We start from the raw sequence: 21,794 nt of genomic DNA, 5'->3' as shown, positions 1-21,794 counted from the left end.
AAAGATGTGATTATTTCATTGATACTGCAAATTGATGCACAACTGCATGAAATATCCTTCCTGCACTTAGAAGCAAGGAAATGGTGGCACATAATTCACCGGACAGGGGAAGTTAAATGAAGCATTTAGATTTCAAACCAAGTAGTTCATTAACTACTTTAACATTAATTCAGACCACATTCATTTCATTTTTGGAATGCATTCTAATAAGTATGATTCAAACGACAAATTGCCCTGAAGCAAAATGCTTTAAAGAAAAAACATTCATAAAATAATTTAAAGTAATGATAAGGAAGTTTGCAGTAAGCCTGGGTTCTGGGCAATAATCAGATGAATGCTGTTAACTGGAGGAGAGCATTCAATGGGATAGCAGAGCATGATGGGCTGAATATCCTCTGACAGCGTTACATGACCCAACCATTCTGAATCCCACAGTAAACTGGTTTGACAGACTTGGCTGCTTGCCAATCTGATCCAATTGAGAACGATTACTTTGCAATTTTTTATTTTGTGTGCATGAGTTTACAATTACATAGATGTACATGCGTGTGTACGCAAGTGTAGACGCGGAAGTCAAACTAGGTCAGAATCATCACAGGTTGGGGCTCTAGGGAGTGTTGTAGAGCAGTGAGATCTAGGAGCACCAGTACACAGTTCCCTGAAGGTGACGTTGTAAGTAGATAGGGTTTAGTTTAGTTTTAGAGATACATGGAAACATAGAAAATAGGTGCAGGAGTAGAGGCCATTCGGCCCTTCGAGCCTGCACCGCCATTCAACATGATCATGGCTGATCATCCAACTCAGTATCCTGTACCTGCCTTCTCTCCATACCCCCTGATCCCTTTAGCCACAAGGGCCACATCTAACTCCCTCTTAAATATAGCCAATGAACTGGCCTCAGCTAGAATAGAATAGAATAGAATAGCCTTTTATTGTCATCCAGACCGAAGTCTGAACGAAATTTAAGCAGTCATACATATAATACAATACAATAAAAAACAACAATAAACACATATTAACATCCACCACAGTGAGTCCACCCAACATCTCCTCACTGTGATGGAGGCAAAAGTCTTAGGGCTGCAGTCTCTTCCCTCCTCTTCTCCTTCTGCGCTGAGGCGATACCCCCCGGGCGATGTTATAACCTGTCCTGCGGCTCAAACACCGCGGCCCGGGGTAGTCGAAGCTGCCGCTCACCAGACCTGCTGACGCAGCCGCTGGCCCGCGGCCGAACCCCCGGTCTCAGGCCACCGCCACCAGAACTGCCGTCCCAGCCCCCGGAGCATCGTTCCAGCCCCGAGCCGGATCGCCCTCACGTGAGTACTGCCACCGTCTCAGCCTCGCGCCAGGCCGCCGCTCCTCCCTCGCGCCAGGCCGCCCCGACTGGGCGCCGCTCCTCCCTCGGGCTGGGCCGCCCCGACCGGGCACCGCTCCTCCCTCGGGCTGGGCCGCCCCGACCGGGCGCCGCTCCTCCCTCGGCTTGGGCCGCCCCGACCGGGCGCCGCTCCTCCCTCGGGCTGGGAACGCCGTACCTCCCCGAGCTCGGCTACTCCGACGGGAGCACCGTTCCTTCCTCGGGCCGGCCGTCACAGCCCCTCACGAAAGCCCTGTTCCAGCCCCGAGCCGGGCCGTCCTCACGGGAGCGAGCTCAGTGCGAGTCCTGGCGGGCTCTGCCTCCTGAGCCTCGAGGTCGCCAGCTCCGCCATTAGGCCTCAGCGCAGACGGAGGCAGAGAAGGGGAATACGACAAAAAAGTCGCATTCCCCCGCAGGGAGAGACAGCAAGCCCCGTTTCACCCCCCCCCCCCCCAAAACACAAACTAAAAACCAAACTAGACTAACCAAAACGAAAATAAACAACCCAAAAAACACAAAACAAACAGGACTGCCGGAGAGCCGCTGCAGCCAGAGCCGCGCCGCCACTAGGGAGCTACCTTCTGTGGCAGAGAATTCCACAGATTCACCACTCTCTGTGTGAATTTTTTTTTTCTCATCTCGGTCCTAAAGGATTTCCCCCCAGTGTGGAACCAGGCCCTTCGGCCCACCGAGCCCACACCAACCAATGATCACCCGTACACTAGTTCTGTGTTATCCCACTTTCACATCCTACACACTGGGGGCAATTTTCATAGAAGCCAATTAACCTACAAACCTGCAGGTCTTTGGATTCTACGAGGAAGCCAGAGGACAGGAGAAAAGCCATGCAGCCAGAGGGAGAATGTACAAACTCCACACTGACATCACCCGTAGTCAGGATCGAACCTGGGTCATTGAAAATGGACTCTACCACAAATGAGATACAATGATAAACATTTCATCTTCACCCTGTGTGGCCCACCCAGACACATCCCATGTGAGACACACTTGCACTAATGCTATATTCACCACACTTGCTTCATTTGAGCCCCTCGCTCCTTATTCATGTGCAGGTTCTTAGAAAGACCTTTCCAATTAATCCCTCCATGCAGCTCTCTTCAAAACATAATCAAGCCACTTCAAAATCTTTGTCCTTCAAATATGTATCTCATTCCTTTCACCGACATTGCACCATTTTAAGGACATTTGTGGTATTTAAAGGACATTTATAGGTTCATGTGATAGGAGCAGAATTAGGCCATTCAGCCCATCAAGTCCACTCCGCCATTCGATCATGGCTGATCTATCTTACCCTGCTCAACCCCATTCTCCTGCCTCCCTCCCCATAACCCCTGACATCCGTACCAATCAAGAATCTATGTACCTCTGCCTTGAAAATATCCATTGACTCGGCCTCCATGGCTTCATTTGGACAAGTACATGGACGGGGAAAGGTTTAGAGGAATATGTGTCAGATGCGGGCAGGTGGGACTAGTGTAGAAGGGCATCTTGGTCGGCATGGGCAAGATGGGCCGAAGGGCTTTCTTCTTTGTTGTATGACTATTCCTCCAATTGCAGGCAGAGGAGACTTGTTTAACTTGGCGTCATGTTTGTCCCAAACATTGTGGGCCAAAGAGCCTGTTCCTGTGCTGTCCTGTTCTCCATTCTAATTCCAGAGTCAATCTGCTTCTCCCATCTTCTCTGGCACCCCATGCAATTTTCTTTGAAAAACAGCTGCTGACTGAAATCTAAAATCTCCGCAGATTTGAAAGGTCATCGACCCGAAACCTTCAATTTGTTTGTCGCTCCAAGATATTGTCTGGCCCACTAAATGATTTCAACATCCCTGTTTTTATTCGAGTACATCGTTAATGAGGTTTGCATAGAATGTATTTGTTCAGTAACTTGAGAAAAGTTCTACTGAAAGTTTTGATCTTCCAAGCGTTGCAAATGACTACTGTGGGTGTTAGTCAATCCTTTATCTGTTAGATTAGTCATTAAGTGATACAGTGTGGAAACAGGCCCTTCGGTCCAACTCGCCCACACTGGCCAACAATGACCCAGCTACACTAGTCCCACTTGCTTGCGCTTGGTCCATATCCCTCCAAACCTGTCCGATCCATGTACTTTTCTAACTGTTTCTTAAATGATGGGATAGTCCCAGCCTCAACTACCTCCCCTGGCAGCTTGTTCCATACACCCACCACCCTTTGTGTGGAAACGTTGCCCCTCGGATTCCTATTAAATCTTTTCCCTTTCACCTTGAACCTTTGTCCTCTGGTCCTCGATTCCCCTACTCTGGGCAAAAGACTGTGCATCTACCCAATCTATTCCTCTCATAATTTTGTATAACTCTACACGATCTCCCCTCATCCTCCTGCGCTCCATGGAATACAAAGTGCAGGAGCCATTTATGTTTAGGCTAGTTAATCTTGGCATATTATATTATTTTGTCTAGATATATCTTGCAGGATTATTCCAGGCTCAGGGGGGGCGGGTCATTAGATGCACAGAGGGGCGTATACATATGGGCATAGTGGGGACGAGGAGTGTTTCACAGGGGTGGAGAGTATACAGTTCTCACCAGATCGGGGAGAACAGCCTAGCTACAACTTGTGTGCAGAACAAGGAAAGCCCGGTACGTTCATCTCTTTGTTTGTACAACTGCTTCTATAACTGGAAATAACGACGGGAAGATCTGTTCTTTTCGGGCCGCGTAAGATCACTCCAACTTACCTGTGTAGTAATGACAATGGAAAATAAGACACTGGGAAAGTTAGAAGGCCTACACATCACTACTTTCCTTAATCTCTTCTTCTTTCTTCTTTTATTACTTCTATCATTTTTATATTGTTACATTTAAAACAAGAAGTTGTACACGAAATGTATTATGTTATATACCATGGTTTATACGACTGTACATTGCTTCTAATAAAAATATATATTTTTAAAATAATAAAAATTAAAATTAAAAAAAGTTAGAAATTGTCATTACACAAAGAACTACAGAAGACGTTTGGTCGCCCAGCTATAGGGAGGGTGCCCTTGAGCTGGAAAGGGTGCAGAGAACATTTACGATGATAATACCAGGATTCGAGGCCCTGAGCTATATGGAAAGGTTGGGCAGAGTAAGACTTTATTCCTTGGAGCGCAGGAGGGTGACAGCTAATCTGATAGAGGTATATACAATTAGGAGGGGAACAGATAGGGTGAATGTACAGAGTCTTTTACCCAGTGTAAGGGAATCAAGAACCAGAGGACATAGGTATACGGTGAGAGGGGCAAGATTTAAAAGCAACCTGAGGTTCAATTTTTACACACACAGAGTGGTGGGTATATGGAACGAGCTGCCAGAAGAGGTAGTTGAGGCAGTAATGTAACAGTATTTAAAAAAAATCCTTGGACAGGTATATAGATAGGAAAGGTTCAGAGGGATATGGGCCAATGGTGGGCACATGGGACCAGCTTTGATGGGACATCTTAGTTGGCATGGCCGAGATGGGCCGAAGGGCCTGTTTCTATGACTATATTTGTCGTAGGAACAATATGAATTGGAACAATGAAATTCTTACTTGCTGTAGATTTACAGATACATCAGTCTGTTTAGTTGAGTTTGTTTTAGTTGAGAGATACAGCACGGAAACAGGCCATTCGGCCCACCGAGTCCGCACAGACCAGCGATCCCCACACACGAACACTAGTCCTACACACACTGGGGACAATTTTACATTTACACCAAGCCAATTAATCTCCAAACCAGTACGTCTTTGGAGTCAGGGAGGAAACCGAGGATCTCGGAGAAAACCCGCGCAGGTCGTGGGGAGAACGTACAAACTCCGTACAGACAGCACCCGCAGTCAGGATCGGACCTGGATCTCTGGCGCTGTAAGGCAGCAACTCTCCCGCTGTGCCACCGTGTTGTTACAATGAAAATTGGAATCTTGCTGCACGCAAAGTTGATAACTCTCGGGATGGAGGAGAGATGAGTCAAGCATGGTCATTATTTACGTTTTCCGGCCTTTGCTTTCTTCAGTGGTTGACTTAAAAAGTTTTGAACAATCATTCCGGAAAACACCTTCCTAATTGAGTCTTCTAATTGTCGCCGAGTTTGTTACTGATCTCACACACTTCATACTTCATTAAAACATTGACGACTACAAGGTTTACTGAACTCTTACCAAAATAACTGGAATTAAATTATCACATGCCCACTCCCACACTCCGTCTCCTACCAGCAATGAACTGTGACAAAGGTATAATCTCCAAAGCAAATGGAAATACAGGAGTGGAGTTTCAATTTGACAGTTTTCTCGTAATCGTCAGTGGTGGGATGATAATCCTTTCAGTTATTGCTGTTCATTAAACTCAACAACCACACAGATGCTTATTTAAAGACTTCTGCTTTTAATTCTGCCCCTGGGACCCACGATTCGTTGATCGTTGAACGAAGAGCACTCTACTGTGGACGCGAAGGGTGAGGAGGGGAGGAGAGGGGAGGGGAGAGAACCGGGGTCGGGCCTACCGTGCCTTCAAGGTAATGGAAACATAGAAACGTAGAAAATAGGTGCAGGAAAAGGCCATTCGGCCCTTCGAGCCAGCACTGCCATTCCATATGTTCATGGCCTATCATCCAAAATCAGTAGCCCCGTTCCTGCTTTCTCCCCATAGCCCTTGATTCCGTTAGCCCGAAGAGCCATATCTAACTCTCTCTTGAACACATCCAGTGAAATGGCCTCCACTGCCTTTTGTGGCAGAGAATTCCACAGATTCACAACTCTCTGGGTGAAAATTCCACAGATTCACAACTCTCTGGGTGAAAATTCCACAGATTCACAACTCTCTGGGTGAAAATTCCACAGATTCACAACTCTCTGGGTGAAATCGGCAGGTTGGCTGCGGGAGGCGCCCCCGGGGAATCAAAGGTGGACGGGCGAGGAGAGGAGAGGGACTTTGGTTCACACGTCCAAGAAAGGCAACATCTGGAAGCCCCGCAGCAGCCTGGCGTTTTGCCTGGAACGGCCACCGCTCATAATACCTACAGTGTGCACTCGTCTTTCTAAATGGTGCCTCTTGCACACGGAATCAGTACGCAATTTCTGTACTTTTTCTGCACAATTCGCTCAGCGGTCGGAGCGCTTCTCCGGCAAAGTCCCCGCTGCGTCGCCGCTGAAGCTCTGGGCCCGACTCCGGGAAAGGCCGCACCAAACCAGTTGTAAGGCCACGAGGAGGGGGCGTGGAAGCGACAAGTAAAAAAGTTGCATCTCCGTCGAGGTAGGTGCCTGAAAACGGTTTCCCCCTATCCCCGTCCCCCACACAAGACATACAGAGAAACACCAAAACATACTTTTGGACAAACTAAAGTCGAAACAACAAACCCGCTGCAGGCAACTGGCAGCGCCACCGGAGATCTATGTGTCTTTGCATTTCACACATGTGATAATTAAAGCACCATTGAACCACTGGTGCCAGTTGACTTCAATGGACAGCAAACAGGGTACAGCGGGTAACCACAATGATGTGGCATGCTCAACATACAACAGTGACTGAGGATGTATTTCTATCCACTGTCTTTAGACTCAACCACCTATAAGAGTACATCGTGGAGTGCAATAGCCGCACCAATTGTGCATACGTCTGTGGGACCTTCCATTACAACATATTGTGCAACATATTTCAGGTACCCCTCCAGAAACAACTGCACCACCATCTCAATACAATACAATCAATCAGCTGCGGGTATGACTTGAGCATTTCCGATGTAAGGTCTCAAACACATCGGGAGACCAAGTCCGGGACTGACTTACTTTCTTTTTTTTTAAATTTCTTTAAAAAAAAAATATATATATTAAAAAAAAGACTGACTTACTTTCCGCCGGATTTCTTCTTCCATCTTCACGGGGGACCCCCACTCGGCGACCTGCCTCACTCCGTCACTTGCAAACCCGCCGTACTCCCAGAGCATGTAGGACTTGGAGTGAGATGCGCCGATGATGGCGGACCAGTGTGTGGCAAACTCTGCGTGAGGAGGAGAGAGAAGAGAGAATGCAATGAACGTTCAAATGCAGCGCGTCGTAAATGTTTCCGCCAGCCAGCCTCGAGCTTCGGTGAGCTTGCTGTGTGCGTTGAGTTACAATGGAGAGGTTTTGTTTGCGTGCTATCCAATTACATCAAATCACACTTTGCTTGAGTGCAATCAAGCCGTACACAAGTTCACAACAGGTAGTTCAAAGAGAAAAATATCAGAGGGCAGGATATAGCATTGCAGCTGTAGAACGTTACAGTTACAGAGGAAAAGGTCCAGCCGGTGTAATGTGGTAGCTTGGAAGATCTTTGCTTATACTCCCTAGCGCAGCAGTGGAGTTACCGCCTTACAGCACTTGCAGCACCAGAAACCCGGGTTCGATCCCAACTACGGGTGCTGCCTGTACGGAGTTTGGAATGTTCTCAAACAAAAGGTTAACAATCAACAACAACAATCAGTTTTATTCGTCACTTGCACATAAAGTGCAAGTGAAATGAAATTGTCAGCAGCGATACAATGAAAAAGAACACACAAAAACACAATAAAAATTTAACACAAACATCCACTACAGCATTCATCACTGTGGTGGAAGGCACAACATTTGGCCAGTCCTCCTCCATGGCTTGGTATAAGTGTAAATTGTCCCTAGTGTGTGTAAGATAGTGTTAATGTGTGGGGATCGCTGGTCAGTGCGGTCTCGGTAGACCGAAGGGCCTGTTTCCGTGCTGTACTTCTAAAATAAACTAACTAAGCTGATGGGAGCACCATTCCATAATCTGATCACCGAAACATCACCTATTTCCTTCGCTCCACAGATGCTGCCTCACCCGCTGAGTTTCTCCATCATTTTTGTCTACGGACAATAATTAAGATGACCACAAAGATGATGAAGATTAGGTTAAAAGATTGGAGGGCTGCCAATTTTGAGGAGAAAAAAGTTGAGCAAAGAAAATTAAAATAACAAAAATATTGGCATCCAGTGATGCAACATAGCAATGGGAAATAGGTAAAAATAAGTCCAATAAAAGTACAGGAAAATATTTCTAATGATTCTCTGCAAATTGATAAATGTAAGAACGTTATTGATTTTGATGAATGAAGCATCCAAAAAGCTGTTGAGCAACAGTGGAGAGTTTGTTTATTAATTAAGAAAAGATGTATCCTCCCTAGCCATAGGCGATGTCATAGATTCATAGTAAAACAGCAGGAAACAGGCCCTTCGGCCCAACTTGCCCATTCCAACCAAGATGTCCTGTTTATACTAGTCCCAGCTACCTGCATTTGGCCCATATCCCTCTCAACTCTTTTATGCATGTAAATGTACAAATGTCTTTTAAATGTTGTTATAGTGCCTGCCTCAACTACTTCCACCCGCAGCTCATTCCATATACCCACGAACCTCTGTGTTAAACATTTGCAGGATAGGTGCAGGAGTAGGCCATTCGGCCCTTCGAGCCTGCACCGCCATTCAATATGATCATGGCTGATCATCCAACTCAGTATCCCGTACCTGCCTTATCTCCATACCCCCTAATCCCTTTAGCCACAAGGGCCACATCTAACTCCCTCTTAAATATAGCCAATGAACTGGCCTCAACTACCCTCTGTGGCAGAGAGTTCCAGAGATTCACCACTCTCTGTGTGAAAAAGTTTCTTCTCATCTCGGTCCTAAAGGATTTCCCCCTTATCCTTAAGCTGTGACCCCTTGTCCTGGACTTCCCCAACATCGGGAACAATCTTCCTGCATCTAGCCTGTCCAACCCCATAAGAATTTTGTACGTTTCTATAAGATCCCCTCTCAATCTCCTAAATTCTAGTGAGTATAAGCCAAGTCTATCCAGTCTTTCTTCATATGAAAGTCCTGACATCCCAGGAAAGTCTGGTGAACCTTCTCTGCACTCCCTCTATGGCTATAATGTCCTTCCTCAGATTTGGAGACCAAAACTGTACGCAATACTCCAGGTGTGGTCTCACCAAGACCCTGTACAACTGCAGTAGAACCTCCCTGCTCCTATACTCAAATCCTTTTGCTATGAAACATTGTCTACCCCACCCCCAGATGCCCTGCGACCAGCGATAATTGGCCGGGCATTTTACCTGCTTTCTTGGTCTCTCTCTCTCTCTCGGTGGATGACGAACACTTGAGTGGGTTGGGACGTGTTGATGCTGTGACTCATAAGGAATCACTATTGTGCGGGGCTAATTGGATGGTACAAGAGCCTCGATGATTGTCCCATTGTTTGACTGTTTCGTACCAGAGTTGAGAAATCACACACATCAGAAGTGATTGAACAAGCTGGCAAACTCTTAGCTTGCCAAGTGAGTGCTCTTGTCGTTATGAAGGGGTTCATCAGTGTTGATGGCCAGAAGCTACACGATCGCAGAGTGGGAATTTTGGCAGAAACTTTACAATCCAGAGGCCAAAGAACTGCTGAAATTCTGGAAACCATGAGCACAAAGATTATTTTGCACGGTGGCGCAGCGGTAGAGTTGCTGCCTTGGAGCTTACAGCAGCAGGGACCCAGGTTCGATCCCGACCACGGGCGCTGTCTGTACGGAGTTTGTACGTTCTCCCCGTGACCGGAGCGTTTTTTCCCCGAGATCTTCGGTTTCCTCCTACACTCCAAAGACGTACAGGTTTGTAGGTTAATTCGCTTGGTATGAATGTAAAATTGCCCCTAGTGTGTGTAGGATGGCATTATGCCCCTGTCCCACTTCAGAAACCTGAACAGAAACCTCTGGAGACTTTGCGCCCCACCCAAGGATTCCGTGCGGTTCCCGGAGGTTTTTGTCAGTCTCCCTTCCTGCTTCCACTACCTGCAACCTCCGGCAACCACCTGCAACCTCCGGGAACCGCACGGAAACCTTGGGTGGGGCGCAAAGTCTCCAGAGGTTTCCGTTCAGGTTTCCTAAGTGGGACAGGGGCATTAGTGTGCGGGGATCGCCGGTCGGTGTGGACTCGGTGGGCCGAAGGGCCTCTATCGCTAAACTAAACTAAAACTAAATTAAACTAAAGAGCTAGGGGTGTGAAAAGAAGGATCGGTACATAAAGGGGAACGGAACAATCTAGAAAAGAAATAGGAAGGATACGTGAAGAGCAGTCTTCCATTGTCAGAGTGAGGTCACAAGCAAACTGAATGCTTGTGAACAGCAGCTCATGTTCTGCCTGGGCAGCTTGCAACCCATGGGATGAACACGGAATTCTCTACTTTTAAGTAACACCCTCCTCCCTTTTGTCTGCATGCTAGCCAAACAAATTATATAATACCACACAATATTAACACTGTAATGCTACAAGCCAAACGCAAGTACAAAAAGCTAGAGCAATGAGAATCAAACCAGAGTACAAAATATAGTTTATTTAAGAAGGAACTGCAGATGCTGGAAAATCGAAGGTACACAAAAAAGCTGGAGAAACTCAGCGGGTGCAGCAGCATCTATGGAGCGAAGGAAATAGGCAACGTTTCGGCCCGAAATTTCGGCCCGAAACGTTGCCTATTTCCTTCGCTCCATAGATGCTGCTGCACCCGCTGAGTTTCTCCAGCTTTTTTGTGTACCTACAAAATATAGTTCCCAGCATTAGTGTAAGAGTACCAGGGAAAAAGTGTCCACAGTGAGGTAGGTTGCACAGTTGGGACTGTAGCCTAGCGTATGGAGAGACCGTTCAGAAGTCTGGTTATAGAGGTGAAGAAACTATTCCGGAGTCTGGCGGTGTCTGTTTTCAAGCTTTTGTACCTTCTGCCCATTGGAAGCAGCGAGAAGTCGGAATGACCGGAGTAGGGAAGCACCTTGATTATGTTGGCTGCTTTCCTCAAGCATCTTAGTGCTAGTGGAGCATGCTGTTCACTTTGTAGTTTTTTCTTCAAAGGTATCTCTGGACATTAGGCATTATACTAGTTGTTGGTTCCAAGGGAATTGTGTTCCTGTTATCTAACCCTTCCTGCTAACCCAGGTGATCCAGTGGAGCAGTTACTAGATCTGCATTAGTTAGTAGAGCTGCATTAGTTACTAGAGCTGCATTAGTTACTAGAGCTGCGTGAGTTACTAGAGCTGCATTAGTTACTAGAGCTGCATTAGTTACTAGAGCTGCACTAGTTACTGGAGCTGCATTAGTTAGTAGAGCTGCACTAGTTACTGGAGCTGCATTAGTTAGTAGAGCTGCACTAGTTACTGGAGCTGCATTAGTTAGTAGAGCTGCACTAGTTAGTAGAGCTGCATTAGTTACTAGAGCTGCATTAGTTACTAGAGCTGCATTAGTTACTAGAGCTGCACTAGTTACTGGAGCTGCATTAGTTAGTAGAGCTGCACTAGTTACTGGAGCTGCATTAGTTAGTAGAGCTGCACTAGTTACTGGAGCTGCATTAGTTAGTAGAGCTGCACTAGTTAGTAGAGCTGCACTAGTTACTAGAGCTGCATTAGTTACTAGAGCTGCATTAGTTACTAGAGCTGCATTAGTTACTAGAGCTGCATTGGTCAAGTGAAGTGTATATGGTGTCAGTGGTGGGGAGTCTGGTCTGTGTGATGGACTGGGCTACATCCACAACCTGCAATTACTTGGGGTCTAAGGCAGAGCTGATCCGATCCAGGCTGTGAGGCAACCCGACAGGATGCTTTCCATGGTGTAGTTTAGTTAGGTTAGTTTACAGATACAGGCCCACCAAGTCCGCCCCGACCAGCGATCCCTGCACATTAACACTATTCTACCCACACACCAGAGACAATTTACATTTATACCAAGCCATTAACCTACAAACCTACAAAGTGTGGGAGGAAACCGAAGATATCAGAGAAACTCATACAGGTCACGGGGAGAACGTGCAAACTCCATACAGACAGCACCCGTAGTCAGGATCGAACCCGGGTCTCTGAAGGTGCTGTGAGGCAGCAACTCTACCGCTGCGCTACCTTGCCGCCCGTGTGTCTGTGGAGGTTTGGAGACATGCCGATTCTCTTCAGCATCACGAGGGAATAGAGGCGTTGATGAGTTTTCTCGTCTGCAGCTTCAACGTCGTTGGTCCAGAAAAGATTGTTGGTGATATTTATGCCTCTGAACATTAACCTGGTAATAACCGATCATTTATTGTATTATTGCATATTTATATGTCGTGTTGATGCGTTAATGTGCCTGTAAAACTACAGCAGGTAAGAATGTCATTGTTCAGCTCCTGGTGCATGTGACAACGAAACACGCTTGCGTCTTATCGCAATGGCTATTAGTTAAAGGGCCTGTCACACTTGGGCGCCCTTTGCGTGTCATTTACGCGACATCATTTATGCGTCACGAGGCACGATGTGCGCGTCGTGACCCGCACGTGATGCGTGCATGGTGTGCATTACGCGCGCATGGTGCCTGGTGAAGTAGGCAGTGACGCACGGTTGCGCACGGCGCCCCAGGATTTTGGGATTCACAAAATCTTCGTGCGCCACCTGCGTGACACGCAAATGACGCCCAATTGGGACAGGCCCATAAGTCAGCATCTGGAAGGACCTGAGCGGTTTGAGCTGGGAATTTAGATGCAAGATCTTATTCAATCAGAACAGAGTGTCAAATGTTGGACCTTCCCGTGATGTTCCCATCTCCAACGTTGCACAAGCCACGAGCTCACGATTAATTAGTAAACTGTGAATTAGTCTTGCTGGGGAAACCAGCAACGGGTTCAGCTATTCCAGGAATGACTCCCCAGCTTGTTAGCAGACAAGCATTTAACACGATCAAGTGACATTCCTCGCAGGCACGTTACTGATTAACATCTGCGTTAAGATAGTGGATACAGGAATGCCGAACAAGTATTCACGAGCTACAGCTGCATCAAAGTTTTAAGGGGTGGATTCTGAAAGCTGTATCTTTGCACAGGATCACAGAGACAGAGTGAAGAGTTGAAGCTCAGTACACATGTCCGTCTACCACCCTGTATCCTTTCAGAATCTCCCATCTGGGCCTTGCTCAATATCGTGCCATTGCCTTAAACTTTAAAATTATTGTTCACGTTGAAGTATTTTAAATTGTTCCTTTTGTTAAATAATAACTCTCCAGCAATTTCGAAATGGATTGCATACACCTCCAAAGGAAGCAACAACTTTCTTCCAATATCTTTAGTTGGCTTGTGGATGTCTCAAACATGACTCAAGCTGACATTTTACCTTGGGTAACCCTCTTCAGCCTTGCGGCACAGTGGCGCAGCGGTAGAGTTGCCAGAGACCCGGGTTCGATCCTGACTGCGGAGTCTGTATGGAGTTTCTACGTTCTCCCCGTGACCCGCGTGCGTTTTCTCCGGGTGCTCTGATTCCATCCCGCACTCCAATGGGGTGCAGGTTTGTAGGTTAATTGGCTTCGATAAAATTGTAAATTGCCCCGAGTAGGTGGAGGATAATATTGATGTGCGGGGATCGTTGGTTGGCGCGGACTTGGTTGGCCGAAGGGACTGTTTACGCGTTGTATCTCTAAACTAAAAAGCACCTGTCGATTTGAGGTGCTTATCGTGTGTTAATCAGAAGACTCAAGATGCTTCAATCTCGAGCAGAAAACAGTGCAGGAGGAACTCTGGAGAAAATGGATAGATGGCGTTTTGGGTCAGAAGATAGTTCCTGCCCCGAATCATCATCTACCCAATCCCCACCCTGGAACCGCTGAGTTCTTCCACCACTTTGTTTTTGGCTCATGTGTTAATTGGGGTTCATCTCTGCACAAAAGTGCTGGGCACGATTCGATATAAAGTGCTGGGATAAACCACCAGATGATCTGCTTGCTTTCACATGGCATAGAGCATGGAAAGGCACAGCACAGGAGCAGGCAATTCGGCCCACAGTAGTGTCTCTGTGCCAAACACAATGCCATGTTAATCTCCTCTGCCTGCATGTGTTCCATATCCTAAAGATTCTTAAACACCACAAATGTATCAGCTTCCACCACCACCCTGACAACATGCTCCAGGTGCCCACCACTCTCAGTGAAAAAAAAACTTACCTCACACATCTCCTTTAAACGTTGCCCCTTTCGCCTTAAAGCTATGCCCTCTAGTCTTTGACAACCCATCCAATTGATGCCAATGTATTTGTAAAATATTACCAAAACTGTGGGATTGGGCGTGTGCTGCGGGTAAATTCTGACTGGATTTTCCTATTGATTCGCTGATGGAAGGGTCATTGTAATCCCGGAAATAAGTGCATGAAGGTGGCGAGGTCACGAATTGGGAGATGGGCAAGTCCCTTAACTCCGATACATCTCCCCACAGCAGTGCCATCCAAAATTGCTTCATCAACCCATCTTCCTGAGGTAATTACCCAGTACAGGAGCACCATCACGGGAATCTAAAGTGCTTCAATAATCACAGCTGAGAGAACCTGAAGCGAGCAGTGCGGTTGAAGGTTATTCGAGAACGCGTCCAAATCATTCAAATGGGATGCAATCAAGTTAAGAGTGTATTGGTGCAGAGAGGTTCTGCAACTGGAACAAACCAAGAGTCCAGAAATATGGCTTTTAAAAGTTCTGCCATTGCAAGCTGGTCACTGCATTGCAATGCAGCCTCACCACTAGTCGTTGTACTTCCGGTGGCGCTGGTGCCAGCAGCCTCACCACTGCATCAGTCCAACATCACACTCAGGCACACAAAAACCTCCGTGCCAGAAAAGTACTCCTCTAATAGAGTGTGTCGTCTCTCAGATGGAGCATTTACCCGAGGCTCTTTTTTGATTTACATAGAGTAATAGAGTCATAGAGTGATACAGTGTGGAAACAGGCCCTTCAGCCCAATTCGCCCACACCCGCCAACTATATCCCAGCTACACTAGTCCCGCTTGCCTGCGCTTGGTCCATATCCCTCCAAACCTGTCCGATCCAGGGACCTATCTAACTGTTTCTTAAACAATGGGATTGTCCCTGCCTCAACTACTTTCCCTGGCAGCTTGTTCCATACACCTACCACCCTTTGTGAGAAAAAGTTACCCCTTGGATGCCTATTAAGTCTTTTCCCCTTCACCTTGAAACTATGTCCTCTGGTCCTCGATTCCCCTACTCCGTGCATCTACCTGATCTCGTGATTTTGTACACCTCTATAAGATCTCCCTTCATCCTCCTGCGCTCCATGGAATAGAGACCTAGCCTACTCAACCCCTCCCTATAGCTCACACCCTCTAGTCCTGGCAACATCCTCGTAACTCTTTTCTGAACCCTTTCAAGCTTGACAATGTCTTTCCTATATCTTTCCGTTGAGTCCTGTACAATGATATCAGACCCAACTCCACCATGCCAACCAAAATGCCCATCGACACAAGTCCCATTCACCCGTATTTGACCGATATCCTTCTGAACCTTCCTAGCTGCACTAATGTCTTTCAAATGTTGTTATTGCATTTCCCTCAACCACTTCCTCTGATAGCTCACTCCACATACTCTGATTGTACTGTATTGGGGTTAGTTTTTTTTTTTATTGCCACATGCACAGAAATACATTGAAAAATATTTATTTGTCTGCTCTCCATTCAAATCATAATCACAGGAGTACAGTTAGGCCACTCATGTATAGCATGATTTGCCTGCATCGCACACAAGGTTTTCGATTGTGCCTGTTCTCTCTGATTAGACTTGTGGATTAATAATACAGTACTCAATATAGTCCTACTCAATATAATCATATTCTACTCAATATAGTCCTATTCTCCTTTGTCCAGACCACTCTAACAATTAAGAAGGATCTGACCCAAAACGTTGTCTGTCCACTCTCTCCGCAGTTGCTGCCTGACCCACTGAGTTCTTCCAGCTGGTTGTTTTCTGCTCACCCTCCCGGCTACATGGCTTCAATGCACCCATTGCGAGAGAGTGGCTTTCACGGAGTGTTGGAATGGATAATTAGCAACTTGTAATCAAGGCAACAGCCAGAACTAAGCAGGTTTTAAAATTTTATATAAACACATGCAAATCAACTTGGCAAACAAGCAACATTTTTTTTAAAGGCTGCAGTTATTCGGGAGATTAACTGAAGTGGCCTGTGAGAGAATCTGTTTAATCTACAGGGTGGCATGGTGGTGCAGCGGTAGAGTTGCTGTCTTACAGCGCCAGAGACCCGGGTTCAATCCTGTCTATGGGTGCTGTCGGTACGGAGTTTGCACGTTCTCCCCGTGACCCACGTGGGTTTTCTCCGGGTCCTCCAGTTTCCTCCCGTTCTCCAAAGACATACAGGTTTGAAGGCTAATTGGCTGGGAAAATTGTAAATTGTCCCTTGCATGTGTAGGATAGTGTTAGTGTGCGGGGATCGCTGGTCGGAGTGGACTCGGTGGGCCGAAGGGCCCTGTTTCTGCAGTGTATCTCTACACTTTGAGGTTTGAAGCTTTGAAGATTAAAACCAAAGCTGAAGCTATCAGGAAGGAACAAACGGGATCATGTCTGTGATGTGAGAATTACGAGAGAAGACGTGATTGAGGTCTTTAAAGTGATGAAGCTGTTCAAAATAGAACAGATGAAGATGCTTCCTATTCCAAGAGAAACAGGACAAGGGTCATAAATATGAGACGGTTGTAATAAATCCCATTGGGAATCTGGAGAACCTGCTGTAATCAGTGGGCAGAAAAAATGTGGAAATGTGGAGGCGGATAGTATAGAAGCATAGAAAATAGGTGCAGGAGTAGGCCAGTAGGCCCTTTGAGCCAGCACCGCCATTCAATATGATCACGGCTGATCATCCAAAATCAGTACCCCGTTCCTGCTTTCTCCCCATAATATCCCTTGATTCCATTAGCCCTAAGATCTAACTCTCTCTTGAATATCCATGGATTAAAGGGGATACAAGTGGAGTGTTAAAGGAACAGAGGTTTAAATGGATGGGTGGGCTGATGAAGGGTGAGAGGAGGTTCGTGTGAAGCATAAAGTGGCTTGGGAAGAGGTGATATTGAAGGGATACAAGGATGCGAACAGTGGAACTAGTAGGATGGCTAGGGTTGGGGTCGGGGAGAGGTGGCAGACAGAGGTTACTTAAAATTAGATAAATCATCGTTCATACTGCTGGGTTACAAGCTGGGTTGGCACCCATCCTTTTTCTCCAGAAATGCAGCCTGACCCGCTAAGTTACTCCAGCACTTTGTGTCTATCACTGAGTACAAGGGTTGGGACTATACACAAAGAGAAGGAGTTACTCAACCAGTTGGACAACATCACTGAAGCCAATGTTTTGAGTTGGGGCCCTTCTTCAGTCAAAAGTTGGGATGTACGTTCGGTGATTTACAAGGAAGGCAACAGACTGTCTAAATGGTAAGTGTGTATATAATAATGCGACAGGGACTCAAAGCTCCCTCCCTCCGGCCTTACATTTCACTCCTCCTCTACTCCCCCTTTTGTCTCGTTACTTTAGGGATACAGCAAGGAAACAGGCCTTTCGGCCCACCGATTCCGCGCCGACCAGCGATCCCTGCACTATCCGCTATCCTACGCACTAGGGGCGATTTACAATTTTACCAAAGCCAATTAACCTACAAACCCGCACGTCTTCGGAGTGCGGCAGGAAACCGGAGCACCCGGAGAAAACCCACGTGGTCACAGGGAGAACGCACTAACTCCGTAAAGACGAGCACCCGTAGTCAGGATTGAACCTGGGCCTCTGGCGCTGTGAGGCAGCAACTCTACCGCTGCGCCACCGTGCCGCATGAAGTTGGAAACATTCAATGAAGGGAGTTTTAAAGGAAACATCGGATGGGGGCTCCAGGTGGGTTTACAATGCGTGCGGAGCCTGGGTGAGCGAGAGAGCAGGAATGAGGAACCGATGCACCAAGTGCTGAACCGTCAGGGTTTCGAGAACTAACAGATACAATACAATACCTTTTTATTTGTCATTTGAACCTCACATGAGGTTCAAACGAAATTTGGTACCAGACTATCAGAGCTCCACTGTAAACACTTCTCATAAGGATTCATTCATTTTTGTGGCCTCTTTTATTTCCTCCTTCTGAAGGGTTAACTGCAGCTTTTATTAAACTCATCAACCTTTTTCCCGTGTTTCATTATATTTCTTTGTCCCCCCCCCCACTTCATCACTGTAGCTCAAAAAACTGATGAATTCATTTGAAAGTCACTGGCCTCCTTAAATTGATTTAAGTCTAATCTTAAAGACTATTTCACAGTCTATTAAAGCCTGCGATGCAAAAGACGAGAAGGGCTCATTGATGGAGGTTTCATGTCTTACTTGGATAATCTCTCGGATGAGTTTTCCTCCGACCAATTTCCATAAAACGTCACCCGGTACTTGGCTGTTCCACAAGCGCAGCAGTCCTGGATGGGTTTCTCCGTGACTCTGCTCTTCAGTCGACACTGGTGGAGGGAAACAATCCTTATAGAACAGCATACTATCAGGCATACTCCTATATATCGGCGAGGAACGAGCACAGACTCGGCGATCGTTTCGCTGTACGCCTTGGCCTGAACCGATTTGCCAAACACTTAACTTCCCCTCCCACATGACCTTTCTGCACTGGACCGCGTCCACTGTCAGTGTGAGGCCAACACACAAACTTGAGGAACAGCACCTCATATCTCGCTTAGAAGGAAGACAAAAATGCTGGAGAAACTCAGCGGGTGAGGCAGCATCTATGGAGCAAAGGAAATAGGCGTTGTTTCGTGTCGAGACCCTTCTTCAGACTGAAGGGTCTTGACCCGAAACGTCGCCTATTTCCTTTGCTCCATAGATGCTGCCTCACCCGCTGAGTTTCTCCAGCATTTTGTCTATCTTCGATTTTCCAGCATCTGCAAGTTCCTTCTTAATCATATCTCGCTTAGGCAGCTTACAACCCAGTGGTATTAGTATTGATTTTTCTAACTTCAAGTAACCCTTGCATCCCCCCCTTTCTCCCGTCCCTCCCCAGCCTCAGTGGTCGTACTAGCTTCACAATCATCCCGTTGAGTTTCACAGTCTGTATAACTCGTTCTCACCTACCCCACAGCCAACAATGGACCATTGTGGGCTCTACCTTTTCCCTGATCATCATTCCTTTTTGCATATCTTTCATTCATTTGTTCCATGCACCTTCTATATCTCGTGTTTCCCATTCCCCTGAATCTCAATCTGAAGAAGGAAAGGTCTTGACCTGAAACATCAATCTATTTATTTTCTCAGGGAGACCCTGCCTGACCTCCTGAATAACTCCAGCTTTTTGTATCTATCTTTGGTGCAACCAGCATCTGAGTTCCTTCCTGTGCATACAATCAGTTTAGTTTGGTTTAGGGATGCAGCGTGGAAACAGGGCCCTTCGGCCCACCGAGTCCGTGTCCGACCATCAATCCACCCCGCACACTAGCTCCATGTTATCCCACCTTTCTCATCGTACACATCAGGAGCAATTTACAGAAGTCAATTAACCTACAAACCTGCACGTCTTTGAGATGTGAGAGGAAACCGGAGCACCTGGAGAAAGCCCACACAGTCACAGCGAGAAGGTACTATGGGGCACGGTGGAGCAGCGGTAAAGTCGCTGCACTACAGCGTCAGAGACGCAGGTTAGATCCCAAACTACAAGTGCTTTCTGTACCTCCTGCCGATGGTGAGCAGTGAGAAGAGAGCGTGGATCCTGGATGATAGATGAGGCAGTGCCTTATCTACATGCTTCTGATGGAGGGGAGGGCAGTGCCCATGGTGACCATGCTTGGTGATATCAGATGTTCTTACAGGCGTTGACGGAAACTATTAACTCCACTACATTTGGCTTGGAATTGGAATTGGAATACTTTGTTGTCACATGTGACTAGGCACAGTGAAATTCTTTGCTTGCATACCCAATGTATACACATCTGTAGGATGTACAGAAGCCTGAAGTCTCACCACCAGCTTCGGGAGCTGCTACTTTCCCTACCACCATCAGTTTCTTGAACAGACCTGCACAGCATTGATTTAGGGAACAGGGGTTCCCCTCTTCCATTATAGATGAGGCTCTCACTAGGGTCTCCTCGATATCCCGCAACTCCGCTCTTGCTCCCCCCATCCCCCTTCGTACAAAGACAGAGCCCCTTGTCCTCACCTTCCACCCCATCAGCCGTCGGATACAACATATAATCCTCCATCATTTTTGCCACCTCCAACGGGATCCTACAGGTCACATCTTCCCATCTCCACCCCTTTCTGCTTCCCACGGAGTCAATTCCCTCCGCAACTCCCTAATCGACTCGTCCCATCCCACCTGAACCACCGCCTCCCCAGGTACTTTCCCCCTGCAACACCTGTCCCTTTACTTCCCCCCTCGACTCTGTCCAAGGACCCCGACAGTCTTTTCAGGTGAGGCAGAGGTTCACTTGCACCTCCTCCAACCTCACCAACTGTATCTGCTTTTCCAGGTTTCGACTCCTGTCTATCAGCAAGACCAAGCGCAGGCTGGGCGATCGTTTTGCTGAACAACTCTGCTCAGTCCACCTAAATCTACCTTATCTCCCGGTTCCTCGGGACTTTTACCTCCCCCTCCCATTCCCAATCTGACCTTTCTGTCCTGGGCCTCCTCCATTGTCAAAGTGAGGCCCAGCGCAAATTAGAGGAACAGCACCTCATATTTTGCTTGAGTAGCTTCCACCCCAGCCGTATAAACATTGATTTCTCTAACTTCAAGTAGCCCTTGCTTTCCCTCTCTCTCCATCCCCTCCCCCTTCCCAGTTCTCCCACCCGTTCTTACTGTCTCCGACTACATTCTATCTCTGTACCGCCCACTCCCCTGACATCAGTCGGAAGAAGGGTCTCGACCTGAAACGTCACCCATTCCTTCTCTCCAGATGCTGCCTGTCCCGCTGAGTTACTCCAGCAGTTTGTGTCTACCTACACAGCATTAATCCTACCTCCGCAGTGTACAATATGGACTCCCTGGATTTGTTTTGCACCAATGTACTAGTTTATTTTGCACTGCATCTTCTTTCATTTAGAAATTTAATATATAACTAGAAATAAGCGCAGACTCGTTGGGGTCCTCTCCCCCAACGCAATATTTCCCACCCACATCACCCTCGTTTCCCCAATGGAATATTCCACACTCATCCCATAGCCCCCAACTGCGCAGGCGCGGCTCAGTTCCCTCATCCCCAGCAATCCCCTCCCCCTTCTCTTCACCCTCCCTCTTCTTTTCCCTCTCCTCCTCCCCTCCCCCCAATCCCTCCCTCACCCTCCCCCTCTCCTCGCTGCGGGCCGCGTCCACCGGCTGTGTGCCTCTGTTGCTGCTGCAAGGAAGATTTTCTTTGCACCTGTACCTCAGCGTACTTGTGCATAGGGCAATAAACTCATCGACTTGATTCCCGTCGATCCCTGTCAACAGTGGTCTAGGGGGCAAAAAACTCCAGCCATGCTCTCTTGAATCCTACCTCTCGTCCCAAGACATGGAGAGAGATCAGCATCAACTGGCTGCCTCCACACGGGGATTCCAGATGACAAGCCAGACACAGGAAGAACCACCATTTACCACTAACGA

At 47.2% G+C, this 21,794-nt stretch overlaps 1 protein-coding gene across 1 annotated transcript in view; it reads right to left on the bottom strand.

The window, feature by feature from the left end:
* spon1 (spondin 1) overlaps positions 1-21,794 on the bottom strand; it is a 201,415-nt gene that overhangs the window by 162,741 nt on the left and 16,880 nt on the right. Inside the window, 4 exon segments of the mRNA XM_033038808.1 lie at positions 7,221-7,369; positions 18,545-18,569; positions 18,571-18,657; positions 19,311-19,321. Coding sequence (XP_032894699.1) covers positions 7,221-7,369; positions 18,545-18,569; positions 18,571-18,657; positions 19,311-19,321 — 272 coding nt within the window.

This window comes from Amblyraja radiata, chromosome 20, assembly GCF_010909765.2.
Source record: "Amblyraja radiata isolate CabotCenter1 chromosome 20, sAmbRad1.1.pri, whole genome shotgun sequence".
Classification (NCBI taxonomy): domain Eukaryota; kingdom Metazoa; phylum Chordata; class Chondrichthyes; order Rajiformes; family Rajidae; genus Amblyraja; species Amblyraja radiata.
The sequence above is the reverse complement of the archived record's forward strand: the minus strand, read 5'-3'. Positions and strand labels throughout refer to the sequence as shown.